Consider the following 26,805-nt stretch of genomic DNA (forward strand, 5'->3'; position numbering starts at 1 on the left):
TGCTGTCTATGGAAGTTGTCCGCCGTAAGCTATACTAGATAGCAGCCACCACTGTAGTAAACTAAACACTGCATTATTTTCCCACTTTACTTTTTTAAATCTATGTGACAGAAATAAGTTGTCTCCTAAAAACAAGTTTGGTATTTCTCTAACAAAGTAACAATCATACAATGTTATTAAAATTCATAAATTGTTACAAGCATGAAGAACTTTAATTTACAATTGTAGAACAGGCAAAGTAAGGAAAAGTTTGGATTATTCAATGCCTTTAGCTTTAGTATTAAAACATATAAGCATACATACCTGAATTTCCTATTGTGTAATTCTGTATGTTTTGTTCAGTTAGGGTTGCTTCAGGCATAAGTAATAAACCAGGAACTAATTGCCTCCCAAGTTTTCCATCAGTATCCAGTTTTTCTACTACAATCATACAAAGCAAAAAATCAATAAAATACAAAAAACCCAATGGATGAAATAATGGAATCATTTCAATACATCTTACCTTCATGTTTGCCATAAGTATTTTTTTCAGGCTCCTGATTTGGATATAAATGAGAATTCTGAAGGGGAAAAAAATACAGAATGAATAGTGAAACTTTGATATAATTCTGCTATCAGTTCCAAATATGACTCAGAATTAAATCTATTTTGGCGGCACATTGATTATAAAGCCTAGCATAAGTACAGAGGTATATATGGATGCCTCACTTGCCAAACCGATTAACTCCATAAAACGAAAAGTCGAGAAAAGTGATGAAGAATATAGTGTTATCCATAGGAGTGAATAGGCTCTCGTGTTACAGTTTCTGCCATCACATGGTCAGAAATGTACTGAACCAAAACTTTAATATAAATTTACATGCTAAGCATTGATAAAGCACTATTAAAGCAGAAATGAGGATTTTTTTCAGCTTGGAAGATAAACTATGTCAGCATGCAATTATGGCACGCATCAAGGACCAAAATAAGCAACAAATTAATACAAATCCCTTAAGTACCAAATAAGGAGACAAATTCGATAGTTATAACAAATCAAACTCGGTTGTCTATCTTGTAACTGCAAGAGAAATAGAATTTACAAATGAGGCAGTGAGAAGCAAAAGGGATGTAAGAGGACATTTTCAAGTTTTGAGTAAAATGTGATTAAAGATAACATCCTAGGTAGGCTTTCATTGACTTTTTTTTTTTCTAAATCATGCTGTATAGCAACAACTACCAGGGCTACTAGTATTATCTCTTGCCCCAAGACAGAGGAGAGGTTCCACTACCATGTGCACTGGTTATCTCCAAATTTTTAATTTTGCCACTTACATCCTTTTGCTTCTCACTGCCTCAAAAGTAGTCAGCGCAAAAAAACCTAGCTTGCAAAAAAAAAAAAAAAAAAACTCAACAAGCTGGTATAGACAGCTACTAAATGCAAAATGAGCTTATTTTGGAATTGTTAATGACAACAACAAAAAGAGGGAAGAATCTGCAATAATACAATTGTAAAAACAATCCTGTTTATAAAATGTCAAAAGATGGTGCTATGACTGAATTTATTCTATACTTGAAAATCAGATATACTTTGTTTTGTATGATAATGGCGACATTCTACAATGAGAAAGTAACTTAAATTCTGGACAAAGAAAAAGTAGTTAAATGAATTTTTTGGGACAAGGCATCGGAAATTTTACTTTGTTTAAGCGAGAAATTTCTAGAATTAATTTGAAATAAGTGCATATTTTTCAGTCTAGTTAATTGAAATTAAAAAGAAAAATCCTTGAAGTTGATAGAAACGTGAACGATGAAGGTAGCATACAAATATTAAAGAAATTTCTGCACTGAATCATGGGCAAAAAGCAGTAACCAATTGTATAATCGACTAGTAAGAGTAACATTAACTTAATATCAATTATAATGTGTTATTTCTTAAACAAATTCTTTTTGTCATTAAAAATTGTCTTTGTGGGCTAAGAAATGATAATTTAGAATAGTTAATTACTTTTGACATGGATTACTTTAAGAAATGGGGTGATCCATATTTATCCCATGTATGACCCATAATTTCCCTGATCCGGGGTAATTCCTGGTCACTCATTTAATTTAAATAAAATAAATAATAATGTAATTTTAGGTGAATGGATTAATTGAATAATTTCTAAATTGTGTAAGCTTACTCCATGACAAATTAAATCATTTTACCTTTCATACTAAAGAAAATATTAAGATGTTATGAAATTTTGACCCATAAATGCCCCGTCTGACCCTATAAAATGCAAACACTTGTACTTCTGTTTACAAAATGCAGCATACACTTAAGATAAATAATACACTGTTTGGCGGGGCAGAATTTTAAACCTTTTGAAATATTGAGGATCAAGGCTGTTTGGTTTCTATGCAATTTTTTTAAGAATTTTCTTTTCACCAAATCAGAATTCCTTTCAACAAATTTGCAGTTTTATTGCATTTGGCGAGGTGTTGAATGCTTAGTACTTGTGAGCATTAAAACTTCTGGCCTAACTTGCACCAGCTATGCTAATGTTGTCACAAATACAGCCACACACTGATTCAAGTTTAATAACAGTCTACTCCATTTTGTGACTGGGATTAAAATGCGTATAAAGTTGGTGTCATTCTGAGGGTCTCTCTGTAAATCGTCATAAAATCACTATGGTTACTTTCACAGGTGAAAGAGCAATTGAGTTGCCTAATATCCAGCTTTTCGGACAGACTCTAGCCTGTTTAGATGAAGTTAAGAATTTTGGGTCTAATTTGACTCCAAGCTAAACTGGAAAACAGACCTCGAAAAAATTTGAAGCTAAAATCTGCTAATGGAAACCTAATGTAGGCATCTAGCCCACATAGGATTTTCTTGATAGTACATCTGGTGTAGACTGACCTATGTTCCCGGTAAGCTACCTGTAGAATGTAGATAGTATATGGATCCAAGTGGCATAATGGTGATGTTTAATGGACTCAAAATTATTTTCAGGCAACCAAGTCACTGCAATAGCCAATTTTGCAGGACTTATATTTGATTAAGTTTAATGCTAGCATGCCTTTAAATTTGCTTAATACAATTTAATAATCAAAGACACTTCACTTTTCTAACTGAGACACATTAAGGAGGTCCACCTCTCCCCCCCCCCCCAATTAACAAAGCTATTGGCATAAAAACAAAGCGATGTTGCCTTAAAATGCCCATAAAAAAAACTTGAATGAAAATTTAAAATTTTCACAGAATTCGACTTTTAAAAAGGAAAAAGAGGAAAAAAGCAATATCAGCAATATTCTTTAAGAAAAGAAAATAGAGGCATGTAACAGATAGGTATAAAATATTGCACTTTAGTTCAAATTTAACCACTTGCGAAGAAAACAGCTTTTGCTCGTTAAAATTGGTGATTTTGTATTCTTTAAGTTTTTTTCTTTTTTAAATACAACTGTAACACACTTGGTAAGTAACACATTTTCTATTATGATTGTATATCTCACTTTAACATTATCACTATAACATTAACATATCTCACTTTATATTATATCAATGCAATACATAATTTAATCTTCTCTTAATCTTATACTTCATACCAAAGCAATATTCTTACCTCCATCCCGGGAGGCTTTACAGAGGGTTTCCCAGGCGGCATTATTGGCCTTGAATATCCCATTAGTAACAGCATAGCTTCAGCAGCATGACGTTTAGCAGTTTTCTTATTTGGTCCAGTACCATTTGTAGACAAATCTCCAAGAGAACACTAAATAATGAACAAGCAAGGAGAGTTGAAAAGAGTAAATAATTCTACATATATAGCAATTGGAATATGCAACACAGTTTTAAAACTCTTAAATTTAATCCCCCCCCCCCCCATCTTCCTTTTCATTAAAAACAAGAACACAATGAGTGATAGAAAGTAATTGTCTTAGAATGATTCAATGGGGATTAATTTGTACAGACTCTTTGAAGGGCTTGCTTGACCCAGGTGACCAATCATAAGCTAGCAATATAATTTTTACGAAAAGATTATTCATAAAAAAAATTCCAAGCAACATGAAATACATGAATCAAATAGCACCCTTTAAAGTGTCCTTGTATAATTTTTGTTTCATTTTCAAAAATAAATATCTAATGACTATTTCGGTTTTCATTCATAACTTTAAGTTTTTTAAAGACAAAGATTCAAGATTAGATATAATTAAGACTTAATATGAAATTAGTTTTTACAGTGACAATTTAAACGTATCTTTAAATTTAAAAAAAAAAAATGTTAAGAAATAAATCTTTTGGAGATAATATTACAAATTGTTGGAATCAAAAATATTAGAAAAGTGAAAAAAACACGTGTCTGACTGTTAAAAAAATTGTACTGATGAATTTTTGTGAGATTTGTCACATTATTCAGGTTTTGTAGATGAGCAATGAGCATAAAATTAAAATATCAACATGTTTCAAAGATGCAATGAGGTTAAGTGGAAAGAGCAAAACTTTGGAAATAGTAATAAATGGTAGTCTATTCTAACTATGGTTTGAAACTTTGTGCAATTTCTTTTATTTCTTTTTTTTATTATTATTTATTTATTTATGCTGCCAGACTTAACTACAGAATATGTATTTTAAATTATACTCTCATAGTTAGCTATAAGGTTAGCAATTTGTAGTCTTGAATTTTGTTAATATTGAGCAAAACAGTAATCCTTATTCAGAAGGTTTTACTCTCAGGGCTGCGATTGAGTTATGCTGCTAAAAATAGTCGTTTCAGTAGCTTTTCAAATGAAAAATAGTCGTCAAACAAGGAAAATAATTTCTAAAATAGTCTCCCATTATTTTGTAAATAGTATTAATATAAAAATTATGCCACATATACTTTGAGGAATAGACATCTCAGCAGCATGATACATGAGCGGGATGTCATAGACAAGAGGAGCTCTCTCCACACACAAATGGTGTTCCCTACATGGTTTCCCACCAATCTTATTTCAGTGATAAAACTGAAAGTTGTGAATTAGAGATATTTATAAAATAATGAGAACATTACAGCTGGTATTTACTTTTTTGAAATGTCTCAAAACATAATAGTTCCGGGGGTGGGGGGGATTTCTTTCAAGTACTAATTAGCCAATTTTCTGTCTTAAATGAAGTAATTTTCATCCCTACTACTCTGTATACCCATAAAACAAAGCTAAATTTTTGCCAATTTTCACTTTGTTATATGATGGATAACTCAATAGTCTTAAGACACCATCTGCTGTATACCATATGGCACCATGGAAAGGAAAGTGACACAGCTCAAAAACATTGCATTGGAGAAAATCAAGGTTTCTGATTTTTGAGTTTTAAGTCTCCAATATTATACAGGGTGTCTATAAAAGAACTCCGGGGTTAAAAAAATTAATATTTTTTAAACTATAAAAGATAGCGAAATTTGATCAATTCTTTTGAAACAAGCAGCTCAAAGAGTTTTACTCATACCAATTGGGAATGTTTCTCTCAACAGTTGGCAGCGCTGCGGAGCGTTGACCTTGAAATGACGTAGCGGCTGCGGCAGGCAGTCAGTGTCGTCTGGACTGCCGCGCTATGGCGACGCCTCAACAAAAGGCTCAATGTGTTATTTGGCTCATAGAAACTAATTCTGTTGTTACTGTACAAAGAAACTTTCGACGTAGCTATGGTGTTGACCCGCCTACAGACAAAACAATTCGTCAGTGGTTAAGTGCGTTCAAGGAAACAGGAAGTGTTTTGAAGCAAAAGTCGCCGGGTAGGCCGCGTGTGTCTCAAGAGAATGTGGACAGAATCCGAGCTTCATGCACTCGAAGCCCTAATAAATCGGTAACAAGACGCAGTCTGGAGTTGGGGTTACCAAGATCAACAGTCCATAAGGTCATTCATAAAAGACTTCGTTTAACTGCCTACAAGATTCAACTTTTACACCATATGAAACCGGTAGACAAGGTTAAGAAATTCGACTTTTCTGTTTCCATGCTGGATAAAATTGATGAAGATAATGATTTTTTAAAAAGTGTGGTTTTTAGTGATGAAGCTACTTTTCATGTGAACGGAACTGTCAACAGGCATAATTGCAGAATTTGGGGTTCAGAGCCGCCCCATGAGTTTATTGAGTACGAACGTGACACGCCCAAAGTGAATGTTTGGTGTGCTCTTATGCATGACAGAGTCATAGGTCCCTTCATTTTTGCCGAAAGGAATATCAATGGTGATGTCTATTGTTACATGTTAGAGGAGTATGTTTATCCTCAGTTGGATGACATTGAGGCGGAGAAAGGTTTAGTTTACTTCCAACAAGATGGGGCGCCGCCACACTTCAGTTTGCGTGAGTCACTGGACGCTCGTTTGGGAAACAGGTGGATTGGAAGGGAAGGACCTATTCCATGGCCACCAAGGAGCCCTGATATGACTCCGTTGGACTTTTTCTTCTGGGGGCATATCAAGAATCTTGTGTATGCGGAGAAAATTCGAAATGTTCGCCATCTCAGGGAACGAATAGTGAATTGCGTGGCGTCCGTTCCCCCCAGACATGCTCGCTAGGACATGGAAAGAGGTAGAATACCGTTTCGACGTGTGCCGTGCCACTAACGGAGCTCACATTGAACTTTACTAAGTTGTTAAAAAATCTTGAAAATGTAAGCTTTCTAATCATGTATAAAACATGTATGTACGTTTTTTACTTTATTAAAATATTTTGTCTTAAAACCCCGGAGTTCTTTTATAGACACCCTGTATTACACGCAAAAGAATTATAATTTGATGTTTACTAGTTAGTTTTTGTTGTTTAAATTAGTAATGCATACTTAAGAGTTCGAAAGTATCTGTTCTAATTTATAAAAAATTAATGATGTATCCCTATTGATTATATTGTTCATACCCCACCACGCATCAGTTACGTAAGTTAACTTTGAGTGAGTTTTGTGGCAAGGAAAGAGAATTTAATTTAAATTTTAAGTCAGTAGCTGTTAAACGTTTTGCAAATTTTGAGTTATGTCACTTTTTTTGTCAGGGTGCCAAAATAGGCCAAAATAGTAGCAGTTTTTTTTTTTTTACAAAATAGTCGCATTTGGCTTAATTAAGGTTGAAATAGTTGTCATATTCTGCAACTCTTCAAAATAGTCGCAATAGTTGCTTTTTTAGTCTGCTGTGGCAGCCCTGGACTCTGGGATGAGCAAAACCTTTAAATAAAGCAAATCCGATTCAATTCATGTAATTACATTTTACGTGAGCAAAAATATTTTACAACATATGCTTAAAAAAGAAAAACCCTATGCAATATAATTTTGAATGTCACATCAGAAGCATATCTTACTTGCATTATAAATTCTCGCTGTCTTGGTTCACCTCGTTCTTCAATGACTGTATAAACAGGTTCTCGTTCCTTTTTAGCTTGTTGTATTTGTATGAGTCGACTTATTGGGTTGATACCTTGACCATATTGAGGATCTGCCTTCTGCTCCTACGACAATAAGCTGTTACATTATCTGGATATGCAAAATATTTTCATTTTTAAGCATTTTCAAACCATCCATACACAATTTCATAAATTTAACACACCAGGTAAGAGTTTCCTCTATAAATCAGTGGCAAAAACAGACACTAAACAAAATGATAAAAATTTCAATCATTTCTGAAAAACTACCTCTTTTAGAATTTTATTATTAGGTGCTACAGAATCGATGGCAGAAGTTTTGTAAAAGGAGGGCTCGAACTTTATAAATTTCCTTATTAAACTATCTTTAAAGAAAGCAAAAATTAAGGGATAAAGAGAAAAACAACTAAAAATGAGGGGGAAAAGCAAAATCTGAAAGGCAATTTTTTTTATCCCACCTGTTTTTCTTTAAATAAGTTTTTTTTTTTTTTGGTATAATTTTAAATGCTAAGAATGAAGGCAGTTGGATAAAATTAACAATAATTTTATACAAAATAATGGAAATGGCAAATAACATTCTTAATACATGATGTCACAAGGGCTGCCTGTATTCTTCATATATAAGAGACTTAGTTTCTTTGGGGGTGAGGGTAGAGCAATCCATTGGGTGGTTAGGGGCCTTTGCTGATTTTTTGCAGGAGAGCTCAAAATTTATAGATCCCTGACTGCCTTCACCCAGAACTGTCTGACTCAGACTCCACAGCCTTGGTCAAGACTACGCCTACTCAATGTTAACTCCATAGACCAGCTCGAATATACTTGGGCTTGCCGCCAGGAGTGTCAACTGTGCTTATTACAGTCGGACCCCGATTTAACGAACCCCTATTAAACGAGTTTCGCGAATTTTTATCTTTCCCCCGCCTAAAATGAAGGCAATCACCCCTATTTACAGAGCAATAAACCTCGAAATAACAAATTATTTTAACAGCCAAAAAAAAAAAAATCTTTTGTTAATTTGAGTTAAGAAACATTGGATTGTTTTCTAAATTGTGCGAAACAGAAAAAGACAGAATCGGCAATTTTTGATGGGCGAGGGCGAGAGGGCAAACAACGAATAGTGATTCTGATGCTGAAAGCAATAGTGAAACTCCCATTAAAACTTACTTTTTCGAATGCTTTACATGGCCTGGAAACTAAAAACATACCTCATACAGCAAGCTGCAAAAGACACAGTATTTTTTCCTCTCCATAAAGTTGAAAGAGAACTATTTCGAGTCAAGTATCAAGGAAATTGATCAAACATCTATTACTGAGTAGTTTAAAATTTCAAATTAACTAGCATGTAATAAGTCGTGGAATGCTCAATAAAAAGTGCAAACTTTCTAATTATGGATATTTTTGCGCCGTTGCTGATTAGGGGTTTTAGATAAGGTAAGTGCATTTTTTTAAAAAAGCATTCACACCCCGATATTACGAAAACCCCCGTTTAACCTATAAAAGTTTCGGTCCCGATGAATTCATGAAATCGGGGTCCGACTGTATAAGTTTAAAATAAAGATATTTTTCAATTAATATATATATATATATATACACATGTATTGCAAATGTAGAAATGCATTGTGATAATGAAAAATTATGAAAAGAACTAACCAACGAATACTGCACCTTAATAAGATTTCTGTTTTTCTTTTTAATAATAGGTTTCTTTTTTACTTTTTGCTGAGCTGGGGGAAGCGACGGAAGCTTTTTCAGTTCTTCGAGCATTTTTTCAGCGGCTCTTTTTTTGGAAACTTTTTTGCCATTACCTTCACCATCTGTGCTAATGTCTCCCACTGAACAACGAGTAACAAAGGTGCGCATATGTGGTGGACCACTCTCTCTCGTAACTTCAAAATTAACAGCAAGACTCCTCTTCAAAGCAATTTCATGCACTAAGCTTATGGGAGATTTCAGGTCGTCACTTTCATCGTCATCATCGTCATTATTATTATTATTGTTACTATTATTATGACTCTCTCCATTTGTTTTAGGGAGCGGTACTTCTGGCTGTCTTTTAACATTTTCAGGGTATGGCAAATTTCGAAGAACAGTCAAAGCTTCTTCAGCTGCAGCATGTCGTGCCGCTTGTGCAGTGCGCCCTTCACCAAAGAACTGCCTACTACCAACTTTTAAAGATACATAGTATGTAGGCACTTTTGGATAATGGTACCTCTGATGATACATGCCACGAAAATTTAAATTTGGTATATACTGTGGTCTTTGAGGCTCAATTAATTGATAAACTGCCGGCTCTCCTCGTTTCATAGCAAGAGCATTCAGTTCTACTGTAGGTGTAATAGGCCCCATAGCTTTCCGCTGACTCTTTGGAGGAGGATGCTTTAATGTGGTGTCGTTCAACGCAATAGCAGCAGCAGCATGCTGTGCTTTCTTAATGCTTGGTCCAGAAGCAGTATATTCTTCATTATCCAGTTTCAGTACGACGGTGAAAGTTTTTTTATGAGGAGGGCCTGATTCATCCACAAGTCGATACTGATGCTGGACCTAAAAAGAACAAGAGCATTGAATTTTCATATACTTGAAATAAGTTTTTTTTTTTTTTTTTTTGGAACATGTATTAAAAGAAAAACACGTAAACCCTTTCAGTCCCAATAATTTATTATTCATTGGGAAATTTTGTAATTTGGAAAATTTTTTAGCTATGACGTCATCAAAGATGGCGGGGCGCGCGCTTTCGTCCCCATATAAGCCCAAATTAATGTTAATACTTAATCAACAAAAATGAAAATTCGGCCAGTCAGTTACAATTAGTGTACAAGTTATAGTTACAAGGCGAATAGCAATGTATTTTTACTACTGCTATAACTTAATAACTATTTTTTTTTTTTTTTTGCTTCTAATAAAATTATATTTAAAAGGAGTTGTTACGAGTTGGTTGCAAACCTGTACTATTACACTTACAAAAAAAGCAACAGGTTACTTCATTTGCTCTGCAAGTACAGGAAGATTTGACACATTTCTAGTAATTACATGCATCAAATAAAATCAGTTGGAAATCTCTGTAAGTTCTTTTCTGGCATCAAATCATCATCTACCACTGCAAAACTAAATTCACAAGGATCTAAGTCAACAGCAACATCGTCAATACAATGTCGTTGTAGGTATGTGTAAAAATATGATCTTAATAAGTGGCCCTTAGCACTTCTGCTAGTACGCGGCAATTTATCAGTGTCAATATTTTTCGCATGATGATACAGCCATATAACCTAAGTTCATCTAAAGATTTACAGAATGACCCTTTTTGCAGTACTTGCACTAAGTATTCTTCTGCAGATTTAAGGCTTTGCTCTATATAAACCCAGTCAGATGATACGCCAAAACTCTCCAAATACTCTACAGATGCACAATGAAGAGCAGATTTTTTGGTACGAAATCTACTTGTATAATCTGATCCAGATAGTACGTGGATGGCAGGAAGCAGTGAAGACAAGTTTTCACCTATTTTTCGGTGAATATCATTAACAGATAAGAATCGTGTAGAATCACCAACTCCACTACGCACCAAAAGTTCCTGAACAACAAATCCTTAAAAAGTAAGATAGTGAAACAAAGCTAACACCATTATATCAGTGTCGGCGCTAACAATAACGATTTTAGTGAACCCACACAGGGATGCATGTTTTGAATGAATAAATATTCTGAAGTCAGCTTCCACTACTGTCGGACAGTTTAATTCTGGATGATTTATCTGTTTTCCACTTAGCACAGATGTACAGTTAAATATTACATCATCGTCTTCATCACCATGAAAGGCACTAAAAGTGTGGTTGGTATTATGTGGTGTTTGAGTGAAAGAAGCTGTCAGTGTATCAGCAATAAACTTTTTCAACATCGCAATTTGTTTCTTGAAGATCACCAAAAGCTGCTGAGTTGGACAGGCAATGGAAGATCTTCTGAGATTTTCACCACATCTATAACGATGCTACTACCTTCTCTTTGCACCCTTTCAGACTTTTTAGGAGAAAATTTGCGATAACTGTCAAAAATGTAATCTACTCTTCCCGAGTTCTTGGTGATGCTCCCGATGTATGACGAAAAATCTGAAACAGCTCCACCAAAGGTTTTTTTTTTCATTTGTCATAACCTTTCGTACAGAGTTCATGACGTCGACTATAAAGCAAGTTTTATCGTCAGACTTGATCCAGGTATCATCACTGGTGCTACCATAAGATGTTTCCAGCTCTTTTAACAATGCACTTTTTTGTGGTTTTACCATTAACCCTTGGTCATTGAACAATGAACAGTTTTTAGATAGCTCATACCTCGTGTGATACCAGTTTCTGATGAGCATGGTTTAACTGATATGTATTGCTGTTTATCTTGGAATAGTACGCACACATTGTCATGAGAGCCTCCTATACCGGATAACGTAGATTCTTCGTAGTCAAAGTTATTGAAAGCGCCAACCGTATATGAATCTCTCTTAAAATGACTGGGCATTGATACTGCAGTAGGAGACTGTTTAAGAGCATATTGTGCAAGATTATCGTGGTGACAAATGACCTCACTGTAGCTGACACTGAAGCCGAGATGATTCAAGCTTGTTATCAATGTTTTACTTTTGCATTTCTCATGTATTTCTTCGCCCATCATCATATGTAAAGGAGTTTGTTTTAGTTCCACGATGCATGTTATAGTACATTATTTGTAATAACGCTTATGCCTTAAGATACCAATTCTAAGAATACTTCCTTTTTCCTTCCTCGTCTTGTTCATTGTCAACTTCTTTCATGGAGTTTGGATCTATGTCAAACGATGTACTGAAAAAGTTTATTAAAGCATCAAGTATTTTACTTTGTCCAAGATCTTTTAAGGTCTTGCGCATCACCAAATTTATCGCTGAGCTCGAAATCTAGCTCCTGCAATGCGTCTCTTAGTAGAATGGCGCATTCTGTTACAGGATTGCAGCTTCTAAGGACATCTGCAACTTCTTCTGTTTGAAGATTCGCAGGAAAAAAAAACATAATCGGTTTGTTTGCCTCTTTAGGTTTGGCGAAAGTAATGTCATTTTGAAAGCAATCACACAGCATTAGTTTAGGCTTCTTGTTGCTGATTTTGATGCCCTTATTTTGTATATTAAACTTGTCTCGAATGTAACTGAGCGTGTATCCATAACTTTCATGCAGTCCAGATTCGATGTCACGAGCGATAAGTGAAAAGGCTGCCACCTTTTCTGAAACTGGAGGTGTACTCTTGTCATCTGCTTCAAGTTTTCGTTGTACTTCAATAAATATCCAGAAATACATTTGTCATAGCACAAAAGATCGGCGCCGAAAACACTTGATACATCCTCCAAATTACAAGTACGAGTGAAAACATAATCTTCTAAGTATAAGGTGGCTTTTAAAAACTCCTTAGCTCTGGATACTCACTTATTCTGTACTTCTCGCAAATGCGATTATGTGATACATGGTTACAGATGATACACAATTGTAATCGATGAAGAATACCTCCTGTTGTGGACTGTGATAACGTGCACGCTTCCTTCCAGATTTCTTTAAACTTTCCTACATATTCGACTGAGCAGTAATCTAATGATGCCGTCATCTTCATCTTTTAATTTTTCCTTCTCATTTTGAAGCTGTAAAAGAGGTTTCTTATGACATTATTGCTTATAGCATGCATTATTCAAATGGTAGTACAACAACTCTTCCTCACTTAACGCGTTCAAACGCTTAGTAACTACGTCATTTCGCAATTTTGCAGCGGCCCTGATTTTTCACCACCATTTTCTGTACTTATCACTCTATTGTCACTTTTATTACAGATAATGCAAGTCTTTTCAACTGGTTTGAGGTCTCTTTTTCTGTCTTTTGACACTCTCGACAATTTAATGATATCCACATCTCAATTTTATTTCGATAAATCTCGAACAAAAGAAACATTCAGATTAACAGCGTTTCATCATCTCAAGAACCACCCCCTGTCGCACTCATAACACATCATATAGTTCAATGGCTGCCAACTTACTACTTCGAAGAATAACAACGCGCTCGAATGTTATGTCTGCGCCGCCTATAGGACGCGCCTAAGTGGAGCGACTAATAAACATTCTGATTGATTAGTCACACCAGGTGAAAATGGCAAATAAACATTTTTTTTACGCAAATAGTTTTTGAGTATAGTTTTAAACGGTTGTTCAATGATTGACAGTTGAAAAAATAATTTTAAAGAGTGAATTTTAAAAAAGGAAAATAAATAAAAAACAATAAAATAAATTGTTTTTAAACTACTTTTTCGGGAAAACTTTAACACTGTAACTTAAAAGTAAACTAGGTAATATAAATTGGTATAAAAATGTGCAAGAATCACGCAAAAAAGTCAAGTATTAAAATAAATATGAGCATTTATGCGATCGAGATGCCGCCATCTTTGATGACGTCATAGCAGGAGAAGTGACCAGGTGGCGGATGTCCACCCGAGTCCAAAATACTTTCTAGGATACCTACTAAGCATTTTTGAAAAAAAATTCTCCCTACTCAAACTTTCCTACAGAAGTGCTGTCAGATCCAGGACTATAAGTAATCCAAATCATATCTGATTTCATTAAAGCTGACATGTTTTACAAAGTCGGTTGGCATATTTACATCAAGCAAATACTGTTCAGTTGATTTAGTCACTGTTATTATCATGAGTTTGATAAATTTTCTGCAATTTCTTCATCTGAATCTTTCAATTCAATGCCTGATAAGTTTCAATGCATAAACAAATCAACTAATTTACCAAAAAATAATATTTTAGAATCCCTACTAAAACCATGGTTTTTGAAAAGATAACTTTCTGTTAAAATAAATCAATGCTTGAGAAGGAAGATACATTAACTAATTATTCATTTATTCATCACATTTTGAATGATTATTTTCAGGTCTACTAGCATGCTTAATTTTTTTTTTTTTTTTTTTTTTGCAAACATTCAAATTTAAAAAATATCAAGGAGTAGTAGCAGGCTTTTAAAACTCTAATATAACTTCTACAATTAGTAATTATATTTGATTTCATTAATAATGAAATTCAATATAATTAGTATAATTAATGTAATTATAGCCTATTTTAAGTAATATCCAGGGGTGATAGTGGACTTGAGTAAAATTTTCTGCTTTTCAGGAACTATGAGGAAGCTTGATCACTACATGACATTGATGGCACAATGACAAAGGAGATAAAAAGTGCACTTAAAAACACAACACATGCCTTTTGGGACTTCAAAAAAAAAAAATTGACAGGTGCTTCAAGATCACGAAATATAACAATACATTTAAAAAAGACGATGACACACCAAAAGGGCACTATGTCTTACTTAGTCATTTATTACTACTAGCTAAAAGAAGTAAGGATATTAACACAACAAGCAAATCATGTTTCATGCAAACAATATTGAAATTATTTTGCATAAAATATAAGTTTTAATATAATTAAATTTAACAGTAAGAGTGAAAGTCAGAAAACTTAATTTTGAAATTTTTCTCTAAATTATTACTTTGCAACAGAGTAGGTAATATTTCAGCGAAAGACCAACATTTTTATAAACTCCACAAAAAACATTGATATATTTATTGCAGCAACTTTATGCAAGGTCCTTTTCACAGGAAAGACAATAAACAATAGCAACATTGTCAAAAGAAAATATTACTTTGCTTTGCTAAGAAGAATTGACATAAAATTTAGAAATAGAAATTGTAAATCATGTTGCATTACATAATTTTGCTTAATGGTAGAGGCAACATTACGCAAACTAATTTCAAGCCTAAAAAAAGTTGCATTGATTTAAAAAAATTTTCATCTTAAGGAAAGCACAAAATAAGCTCAAAACAATGAAATACAAAATGATATGACATTTCATCACAATTTCCCTACACATTTTAGTCAGTAATTCAATCAAGAAACAAAATGACTTCACAAAAGTATCTTTCTTGGACACACCACGAATTAAAAAAAAAAAATACAGTGCACAATCACTTTACCTTGTTAAATCGTGCTAATTCATTGATTAAGCACATAGGTGTTTTCTCTTTCATGTTTGCCATGGTTACGGTGGACTGAATAATGCACCCACCAGCTGAGGGGGCTGTGCTGCTGGGGGCAGTCCCTCCGACAGTAGTAACAGGTGGTTGGCCTTGATGGGGTGGACTAGAAGGCAAGTTGCCTTGAGAAGCAAGTTGATGATCTCCAATGGAGTCAAGCTTATGCCCTTGTTGGTTTTGAAGTAGAGAAGGGGGCACTCCACCCTGATTCATGTTTACGCCAACCATTAAGCCACTGCCTGAAAGATGGTTGAAGTAGCACACATTTTATAAAACAGGAAGAGGAAGAAGTTCGGTTTGAAAGAATAAAGTTAAAACTTAGGAAGAATGTAAGATTTAAAGCTACGGGGGAAAAAAAACATTTAATTGACTCCAGCTTTTAAGGAGAATTAAACGTTTCTCTCATGGGAGGAGAAAGAGATAACCTAGGAATGCTATTTTTGTACTAATTTCAAGTGCTCAGGGGTCGATCCAGGTTTTTATCTTATCTGTATTTTGTGAAGAAAAAAATCTTGTGAACTTCCTTCCATTTTTGAACCTTTTCTTATTTGTATTTTTTTACAAAAAATAGCCTGTCATATTGTATAGAGCATATTTAGCTATCATAAATATAATCTAAAATCATTTTGTCCTTTTTTTTTCACTGATGTTTTGCTTCCAAACAAATTGATTGAATTTAAAAACGACGAAAGGACTGCTTTTACAAATGATAATTTTGCGAAAGGTCTAATTTTAAGACGTGAAATTTTGTGCAGAGGCAGTTTTAGGATATAAAATCTTGTGAAGGCGCCACAAAGAGGGCCCGCCTGAAAGTCTGAATTGACCCCTGGTTTTATAAAATCACTTGCTTTTCAAGGGTGTATGGAATACATCATTAGCTCTTTCAGTACAACTCAAAAATGTAGTACTAAATAAGTAGGTGACTAAGGTTACAGTAGGCTGTTACTTTCAAAACAGCAGGATTTTTTAAGGAATTTTAATAAAAGCAAAGATTATTATAGGTTTTTTTTTTTCAGGATCATCAAAATTAAGAAGTTTTAAGAAACACCCACACCTTTTATATCTTGTTCAAGAGTGCCTTTTTTTTTCTTTTTAATTTTCAACAGAAAACATTAGCTTAAAAAAATGCAGTTTGATAAATAACTAAAACTAACAGGTATCATGATTGATAAAGACATATTATTAATATAATTACTCTAAAACTTTGGGATGCACAACTGTGACAAAATAATGCATTTGTTTTAAATGAGAGTTTGGAAAATTACGTGTACAAAGGTGTCCCTCTTCAAACATTCAGTTTTGTAAAATATATTACTGCATTATGAACTTCAACAGACATTAAAATTAAGTTAGTTACATAAGGAAAAAGGATTTGGCAGTAATAGTCAATATTAAAAGTAAGTAGAAAATCAAATAACTAAATGCTTGTTCCTTTAAAGTTTGGCATATTATTTAAAAATTTTAACTACCAGCAATCAATTTGACAACAGTTCAAACTTGAGATTAAAAATAAATCATTAAGATGAAAAATAAAAAGATTTGCTATAAGGTAGTATGTATTAAAATATAGTTTTCAACTTGAAAATAATTGAGACATTTATTAAATGCCAAATCATGAAAATCTTGAACACTGTATGTTAATTTTTTGTGAAGCATGTGTTCAACATTGGAATATCCCCTCCTCCTCCTCTCCAAAAAAAGTTTTTACAGATTTATTCTACAGATGTATTTGAAATTAAATTTGAGTATTAAATATTAAGTTTAAGAATACCAGCAAATTGTTCCCATACTAAAAACTCTGCAAAGATAATGATAAGGGCATTAATTAAAAAGTAACTACCAGTGAAGAACTCTTTCAGTTAATTAAGAAGTGACTTCTAATGTGTTAATAGGTCATCTTTCATTTAACTGTAATAGTGAATCGATTAAAAAATAACGTGGAATTGAAAGAGTAGACCTCAAATCATGAACTTGCAAACATTTGAATTTCTGCCTTCGAAAGCCTATACTTGCCCATTAGGGTTTGATGTCGGCAGAACAGGGGAAAAACTAGGGGCAGGAAGAAAATCCTAATCAAATGCATCAAGTTATTCAAGTAAGCATTTGCATGGCAGAAAATTTATGAACCATATGAATGCTCTTCAGCAGTATTGAAAATTGGTGCTTGCATGGTCAAATCTTGGCTTTCAATGCTTTCTTCTTTATTTCTCATACAGAATTGGCATTAATGTGTTCCAGTTGAGACAAAATAAAACAAATACATATATATATATATATATATATATATATATATATATTTTTAATCATGACAAAATATTTTTATCAGGAATATTGAGTTGACTATAAACTTTGTATATTTGATTAATGAAGAAAAAAAACATTCTTAAAACTTGGTTAAAGTCTCAAACATTCAATTGTTCAAGGTTCAAGACCTTTGTCTCGATAAAAACTAGTTTCAGATTTCAAATCCAAGTTAAGAAGCAAAGTTCAAAAAAGGCTTTTTATACAGTCAACTCTCAATAGCTTGAAATATCACGGGAACAGCTAAACCTTCGCGTTAGCGGAAGTTCTTTTCCTAGATTTCTCAAGAATAATTTAAATTTTCTTTTTCAGAAATAATGCATAACAGATAGACTATAACACTTATTAAAAGTTTATTGTTTTGATAAAATTAATAATTAGTATTACTACAAAAAAACATCTTCAGAGAGAATAACACTTGAAACTTTTCCACATTTTTGAAATTTTTCAGTTACTGTAGTAAAATATTTGCAATATCTGATACTTGCTGATTAGTTGGAAGAGGTAAAGCTTCCTCATCAATATTTTCATCAGAATCTGCACAAGCAGACTCTCCACGAACAGCTTGTATAATTGCTCAGTAGAACAAGGACATACTTACACTTTTCTTAATATTCAAGTTATCTTTCATTTCAACCCAGCTCACATGAACAAAAATAAGTCTCCAAAAAATTAGCCAGCAATGAAATTTTAGGTTGTCAGCCATAGCACAAAGTAGTTCTGTCGCCAACTTTTCATGCAATTTAGCAGGACTATGCGATTCCCCTCATACAGACTGATAAGCAAAGCAATGTTAAAGGGGAAAAAAAGATTTCTTATTTTGACTGCATTTTTATGCATAAAATGAAAATAAACTTAAAAACTTCAACTTAAAACATTTGAGGCAACTTCGTATTGAAAAACTCTAAATTATTTTGGGACCAGAAAAAAACATTGATAAAAGGACATTCGAGTTATTGAGAGTCGACTGCATTGTGATTCAGGGTAGAAATAGCTTTCTGTTACCAGAAGTATCCGCATGAAAATCTGAATTTGCAGCAGAAAATTTATAAAAAAATTCTTTCCCAAATCATAGACAAATTGATGAACCATAAACTGGCATATCTGTTTCTGCTATTAATAGCATGTTGTATATAACATAATTGTATGAAACTACAATATTATTTGTAGATAAATGAAGGAAAAAGCAATCATTAAAAACATTCTTACCTGAATTTGTATTCATACTTTGAGGAGGCAGGATATTATTATTCATTTGTCTTTGTAGTATGTTACTGTTAGGATTCATGCTTTAAACCTGAAAGTAAATACAAAACTAACAGCTTGAGAAATACATAGCACTAAAACAGAATTCTAGGTTTGAAAACCAATATAAATAATAGGTAACATCAATTTTCTATCATATAAATCACTTCTTAGCTCTTAACCGATTTTATCTTAGTATGATACATACATCCGGCAGTGATAGAAATAAGTGGTCGTTAGTAGCAATTTGTGACCAAGTATTTTAATTTTACGCCTTGATTTCCAGCCCTTAGAACCACCTTCAACGCCTAAAGTTTTGGATCACATCAAACTCTCCTCCTCTCTTCCCTTGACTGATTGGGACTATGAAGCTGATAATTTGTAAAAGTAATTTTTAAATTCAAACAATTGTTTTCAAAAATTCCTTTTATTTTGTAACTTCAATAAAATCATTTATTTTGTATATTTTACAAATCCTTTTTATTATGTTATCGGCTGTGGGTGCAATTTCAGTTTCATTAATATTTATTTTACACTTGGGAACAGGGCTCGAGGTTTTTGAAAAAAACTAGTAGCCAGCAGAAAATTCTGGTAGCCCAGCAAAAAAATCCCCCCCCCCCTCCCCGCTTTCAAAGTCTTCAATTTTTAAGCTACATTTCTGTTACTTTAAAAAATACATGAAAATCATATACTTACAACTTAAATGACATAAATTGGCAGGGAATTAAATGTATGAACCAAAAAAAAGGGAGATGCAAACAAGTTTTAAGTTTCTCTTGAACTCTTCCTCCAGTCATTGGTTTGTTTGCTGCTTTTTTTGTCACATGTCCTTGTGTATGTCTTGATTTTGTGGATTTGAAAAACCATTTGTCCATAGCTCTTTGCGGGTTAAAGTCTTGAATTGAAGGACCATTCATGTGAACCATCAGAAGGTCCTTCAGTGTTGATGCTTCCATTGTGGACTGCATATCTGTTTTAATTAAGTTCATGTGACTAAAACCACGTTCACAAGATAATGTTGAAGTTGGTAGAACATCATTGATTTCAAAGAGGTGGCTAAGATGAGGAAATCGTTTGTAATTCAAAAGTATATTTTGTTGCAACTCTTATATTTTTAATCCTTGTCCCAACACTTTAAATTCTTACCATTCTTTAAATTCATACCAGTCTTTTATAATGAATTCAGATTTATTTCATATGGAATTCCATTGTGGGAGAAAAGATATTTTTGGAAGTGCTTGGCAAGAACTGTGATTTCTGTTTCCCCGAAATTTTCTAAATTTTCTATCGGCCAAGTAAAGGTGTCAAACACTGAGGTAGCTTTTTTCAGTTCAGTATCATCATCTACATATCGTTCCTGCAGATAAATTATTCCACCATTGATTATTTTCTTCCTATCAGTCTCAAATATTGTGGTATCAACATTACTTAGTTGAATGTCTAAATAATTCCCATTCAATGTAACTGTCTTTAAAGTGATTCTCAAATGAGGCTGAAGTAGATTCTAATTCATGAAGTTCATTTAGAGCATGTTTAACATACAAATTAATTACACAAACCAGACTGGGGAGAAAAAAAAAACAGCATGGGAAAAAAATAAACTGAAAAGCTGAAAACATTGTCGCCAGTTAAAAATATTTGGTCGCCAGTGGCGAACGGGGGACCGTGTATCTCGAGCTCTGCTTGGGAACATATATATGTCTAATTCATTAAAAATAACACCGAAGTTGTTTATTTTGATGCTAAGAAACTTATCATTCTAGAGCCTAGATTTAAATTTTTATTTCTACCACTGGCATCACCCTCATCAACCTCAATTCAGAATACTTGGTTCATCAACATACAATAGATTCGCAAAAATCCAAGGTCATTGGAACTCTTGCCACCTCTGATTATTCGAAAAAATCTTATGGACAACTTGATCACATGCACCTTTTATTTCATTACACAATGAGGAGGAAATATCGTCTTCACAAAAAATTAATAAACCAAATTTTATAAATTTTATTCTTGATTCGTACTAAACAAATTTTGATTATTTTTTTCATTATGGATGACCGTAAATATGTCTGTAAACTTGAAAGCGACTAAAAAATTCATTTGGCTGTCCCTGAATTCATGTTGATGCTACGTTTTGTCATGACATTCGTATTTATGAGTTCCTATGCATGCTCCTCAAAAACATTTTAAAAACGGTTAATAAGGGAAGATTAAAATTTTGTAAAAACGATTTGTATGGAAGTACGCTATTAAGAAGTTGAATTGTACTGTTGAACACATCCCTTTTCAATTGCAACAGGATATTCCAAAAGGACTATTATTTGTTGTTTGTAGCAAGACAATGTTTTAATTTTTAGCTATTTTTCCAATTCCTACTATCAGTTCACTCTCCCATATACTGTTAATAATGGGTTCCGCTCACTGACACTCATCAACACCTGAAGATTGCTTCACAATCTTATTTGGTTTGTAAAGGCTTAAAATGCCTGTTTAGAAGAATCGGATTAAAATAAACATTACAATTCTTACAAAATAAAAATTATGTTCCCCTTCCAGCAGAAAATAAGAATTTTAGCACAGAGTTAATTTAATTCAGAAAAATATAAAAATCCCGCGCAAACCCAAACAAAAAAAGAACTTAATAAAAATCCATCAGACAAAATTTTAAAAATAGCTTCAAAGGGCACTCCCCTTGGGTTTCAAACTAACTTGTACTAAATTTCATAGCTGAAGGACCTCTTGTACAATAGCAAAATAGCAGCTTTGTACTACATTTGAAAAATTCAAAAAACAGCCATGGTTTAAAATTTAAAAAAAAAACACTTGGTTAAACCAAACAACCCTGATAGAAACCCTAATCTGCTATTCTAATTAATTGAGGAAACTGAAACAAGCTCATAGAATGTTAAAGGGTGTAGGAGGGAATCGATCATCCCTTTAATAGGCTATTTAGCCTTTTAATAGGCTATTTACGTGAAATTTTAGCTTAAAAAAATAAATTATAAAAAAATTAATTCAAAATTTAAAAAACAAAGTGCAAACCACCTTTGCTTAAAGTAATTTTGTACAAAATTTCAAAGAAAGATTGAATTTTTATCCACTTCCCGTGATCGGATTCCCTCGAAATTTTTCCTGTGACCTCAGACCTGATAACAATGCCATATTCTTTACTCAAATTTATTAACTATTAATTATCAGTTTTTTTCCAACTTGAACCAACATTTTTGCATAAATCCTCTAATATAAGGACGAAAAAATGCTCGCAAAAGTTAGAATTAAATTTCCACAAAAAAAACTGATTTTTCTGCATCAGATAAAATTTGTTCCAATATAATTGGAACAAAGAATTATAGTTGTTTTTAACAAATTACATGCTAAAATATAGGTGAGCCTTCAATTGAAAGTGCATTGTCGAACAATATTTTTCTTAAAAACTGAAATTTTTAAAGCAATAAATAATAAGGTTTGTCAGAGGTGCCCACTTAAGCAGGGTTGCTATTTTGTCCACTTTTTTGTAAAAAGTCCGGGACGCCGGAAGAAACTGAACAAAATGAAAAATAAACTGATTATACATATATAAATTTATTGTTATGGTGTAATAATATTAGTACATTATTCTAATACATTTTCTATTATGAGTTAATCATTTAATTAAAATATAATCATTAGCTTTAGAGTTTCATAAATCTAAAAAATCTTTTAATTACACATTGATGCAGCTAATTTTAGATCATAACCTATACTCAAAAGTAATAAAATTTAACAACGTAAATAAGCTGTTGAGCACAACAATAGCAGAAAATAAACTCAATGGGAAAGTCAAATGTAATGCTTGGAGACATACATGCAAAACAAAGATTTATAGACTAAAAATATTTCCAAACTGTAATATATTTTTCAAGTTTTTATTGATGTTACCCCATTAGTAAAATATTTATGCACTAAGCATATTCTATGGATATGTTAATGTCATACAAATTAAGAAAATTTACTACTTATGTAGGGTTGTGGGTTCTCAGAACAGTGTGCCGGAAGAGGCTATAATAGGCAAGAGGGTAGATAGCTTTAAAAGGGCCATTAATCTTCATTGGGAACTAATAAATTGACTACGAACAGCCCAGTCAGAACCTGTTGCTGATCATCACATTTGTATTTAAAAAACAGATTTCACTTCATACCAACATTTCTTTTATTAATATCAACTAGTTTTCCTTTTTTTTATATATAATTTTTAATGTTTTGAAACTCCAAGCTTTAAAAACGTTTTTTTTTTCTACTTTTTAATTTTATGAATGCACTTATGGACAATAAACCTCCATATCACAGATAAACATCTTAAGTTTACAGCTGATGTGCTTGTTTTATAAATGCTATTACATGCATTATAATTTATTTTAACACTCATTTGATTATCAACACACTTACATAAACTTCAACTGATCTTACTTTTTTTATTTTCACTTTTAAATATTTAACAGTCAATTGCTTATATACATATTTATGTGTGCTATTTTTACATTAAAATATTACTTGAATAAGAAAAATCTATATAGTTATTTATTATTTTCAAATTTCAAATTTTTAACTAAAAACTTTCAGTTTACTGATGAAGTGGAGAAAATGGACGAAATGATATTTTGTCCGGGAGTTTTCTCCAGGGTGGACAATATAGGACAACCCTGCACCTAAGGGGAGGGAGAGGGGTTGTTTGGACAGGTATTTTTCATTTGTTTAGGGAGGCTCTTGCTTTTGGGAGATGTTTGAGATGTTTAGGGGGGAGCAACCCTGCTCTTAGAGGAGGGCACCCCTGCGATGGGTCACCGTCTTGTGGCAAAAAAAAAAGATACTGATTTTTTTCACCATGGGGCAGTGATTGCAGTCCTCGGCTGGAAATGACTGAGCTGGCGGTGTATTTCATGTTTTTTTGCTTTAGCCTTGGCTAATGGGCGGTAATTTACTGAATATACCTTGCCTCGCGTTCAATCTTCGAGTTCAACCGAACCATTGCTTCGGTCACTCGTCTGGTCTGCTAATTCTATATTAGCTACCGGTTTGTTTCGCACTCTTGGCTTCCTTAAGATGTTTTCCATCTCCAGCTCAGTCACTTTCCTATGCCGGGCTGATGAGTGCTAATAAGCACGAAACTGCAGTCCTCGGCTGGAAATGACTGAGCTGGCGGTGTATTTCATGTTTTTTTGCTTTAGCCCTGGCTAATGGGCGGTAATTTACTGGATCCACCCTAATTCACTTCATATATATTTTTTTAAAATATTATAGTTGTTTGTATCATCTCGAAGCCTCTTCATCCATCTCGTGTAGTCAATGAATATTTCGTGCCACTTGGAGAGTGTTGTTGGCACTTCAATACAATACTCTTTTATTACTTTTTTGCAGGTAGTTGGGGAAGTTTTACAACAACAAAACATCTATTACAGATTTTTGTGCAAATCATATTTAGGCTATTAAACAATGCTGTAAAGTATAAATAAACCACCTCGAAAAAAGAGGAACCTCAGACTTTTGAGAATCTACTGTATTCAATATTGGTGCAAAAAAAAAATTAGGAATGAGTACATTGGTGCAATATTGATACATCAGAAAAGAGAAAAGCTCTAAACCAGTTTAGTGTTGGATCTACTTTGGTTTTTAGCGATGCATAATGGAGTAAGATGAAGCAGGTAATTTAAATAGTAGTGCCCCTCCCCCCACAAGCCTTTAATACCAAAAATTTGGATACACACTAAAGAGTTAGGTTAATGCACTGCAAATTAACATTCACCCAATTCATTCTTCCTTCATCACATCAACACGAACTGCAATTTATCTGGTCATTTTTGTTGATATCAAGCATCAATTCTAATGTAACAGTGGGAGATCTGTGAATGTGTAATCGGAAGGAAATAATAAAGTGAAGAATGTTAAAGGAAATTGCTGTGTTTTAGAATTTTAGATTTCGATAACTAATGAAAATTTGCTTAAATCTGGCTGTAGCAAAAAATACAATTTCAAGAGGCAAGATATAAACTTTAGTTTTAAGAAGATCCATGAGCAATGTAAAGAATCGATTATGTTTCTATGATTTGCAAGCAGTTCTAAGTACATAATGCAAACATATACACCTGAAAATAGAACGTAACGACTGTTTCCAAACAAACGTATCATCTGTCTGTATTGCCGGACCTCCCCAATGTTTTGAAAGGTGATAGATCATTGCCGCCATTTTTTTTAAACATTAGTAGTGTACTAACCTTCAGAAGATGCGGCGATGAAATAAGTACAACAGAGGATGAGAATATAAGTCAGGCAGTGACGTAATAAAAAAGGCCAACACTAACTAGAAACTATCAGTCTGCAGACCACTGAACAATGGCAAACAATAAAGAAAATATTACATTAATGTATAATCATTATCGCCTGCACCCAAGATGCCGACAATCCAGAATGCTATAAATAGAGTTGCCAGATTTGAGAGCGATATTAGAAACATAATTCCAATCCAAACCATAGATATGATGGCGCTGCTATCGAAAGTAGGAAAGCCCCCAGTTTAATCAATCTGTTCCCATACTTAAAAATAACTTGCAGGGACCACATGTTTTGAGCAATCACATTGCTTATTGTTCTCACTTGACTGTTTTGAATTCCTATGATTTTATTTTCCCCCCGCCTCCCTCTGCAGCACCAGCGTCGACCGGCCTCACGATGTTGCTCCTCTAGCGAAAACCGTCTCAAGGTTACGTCTATATCCTACACACACACACACACACATGCATATACACACACCATCTCACACACACACACCTACACACACACACACACACTCATGCCTGCACACAAACACACACACACGCCTACACACACACGCACACTCATGCCAGCACACAGACACAAACACACACTCGTGATTGCGAAAAACATAATTTGAATTCAAGAAATCAAAATTCAAATTATTTTTTTTTAATTTGCCCTTTCTTATTAAAGTGGGCCTTATCCATAGATGGACAATGTTACACTTTTTTGTATGCGAAAGCGTTAAATTGGCGTTAATGAGTGTGCTGAGGCGTTGAAGAAATAGGTTTTATTGAGAAATCACTACTCACTACTAGTCTTTAAATATTCTGAACACAACGCAAGTTTTAAGCTGCAAAAATACACCTATTAATGGGCCCCGAGGAGCATCATTTATCGAAGTGATGTCAACATACCAGCACGAACTTATCTGCAAAATGGACCCTAGTACGAAAAAGATTGGCCTCTGAATATTCCCGATAAACCTAGACGGCAGGCAGTAACTTTGTTCCGTTTATCAACAGAACATAATGATATTCTACCACAGCCATTGAAAAAAAAATAATCTCCTTTTTCAATTGCTGGTATTTTAACGAAGGCTCAAAGTTACTGGTTCCGTTGTAACGTTACAGAAATGCGTTTATAGTCACTTTCAAAAGTGATAAACGGGAAGGGGGGGATTTTTTTTTTTTTTTTTTTTTTGAGCAATCACGATTGCATATTGTTCTCACTTGACCGTCCTGCTTGAACCAGGGGCCTCTGCTCCTCTCGTCCTGAACACTGTCCCCCAGAATCCACTTCTGCTGGACTGTGTGGCGTCCATGTTTTACACACGCATGCTCATTCACACACATACGCGCTGGCACACACATACAAACACAAACCTACGTGCACACACTTAAGCCTACACACACACACACTCAACTTTACACACGTAACCAACCAGGAGGAGGGATATGCTTGGGGGAGGGGAGCCGTTTCTTGGGCCTTTCTTTCTTCATTGGAGTTATTGTTTCTAGAAACAATAACTCCAATGAGCA

At 33.7% G+C, this 26,805-nt stretch overlaps 1 protein-coding gene across 4 annotated transcripts in view; it reads right to left on the reverse strand.

Annotated features, from left to right (window-relative positions):
• The window catches only part of LOC129227366 (double-stranded RNA-binding protein Staufen homolog 2-like), a 37,873-nt gene extending 12,453 nt beyond the window's left edge, over positions 1–25,420 (reverse strand). Inside the window, exons 1-8 of one of the 4 annotated variants that reach the window (XM_054861917.1) lie at positions 25,225–25,420; positions 18,941–19,028; positions 15,371–15,669; positions 9,018–9,893; positions 7,293–7,433; positions 3,585–3,734; positions 503–560; positions 304–420 (exon numbers count right to left, since the gene is read on the reverse strand). In XM_054861917.1, coding sequence (XP_054717892.1) covers positions 304–420; positions 503–560; positions 3,585–3,734; positions 7,293–7,433; positions 9,018–9,893; positions 15,371–15,669; positions 18,941–19,019 — 1,720 coding nt within the window. In that variant the 5' untranslated portion in view covers positions 19,020–19,028; positions 25,225–25,420. Of the gene's footprint in view, positions 1–303; positions 421–502; positions 561–3,584; positions 3,735–7,292; positions 7,440–9,002; positions 9,894–15,370; positions 15,670–18,940; positions 19,029–25,224 lie in introns of all 4 variants that reach the window. The other 3 variants (XM_054861916.1, XM_054861914.1, XM_054861913.1) reach the window with 3 other exon arrangements.
• Between the last annotated feature and the right edge of the window lie 1,385 nt (positions 25,421–26,805).

Source organism: Uloborus diversus, chromosome 8, assembly GCF_026930045.1.
Source record: "Uloborus diversus isolate 005 chromosome 8, Udiv.v.3.1, whole genome shotgun sequence".
NCBI classification, from domain to species: Eukaryota; Metazoa; Arthropoda; class Arachnida; order Araneae; family Uloboridae; genus Uloborus; species Uloborus diversus.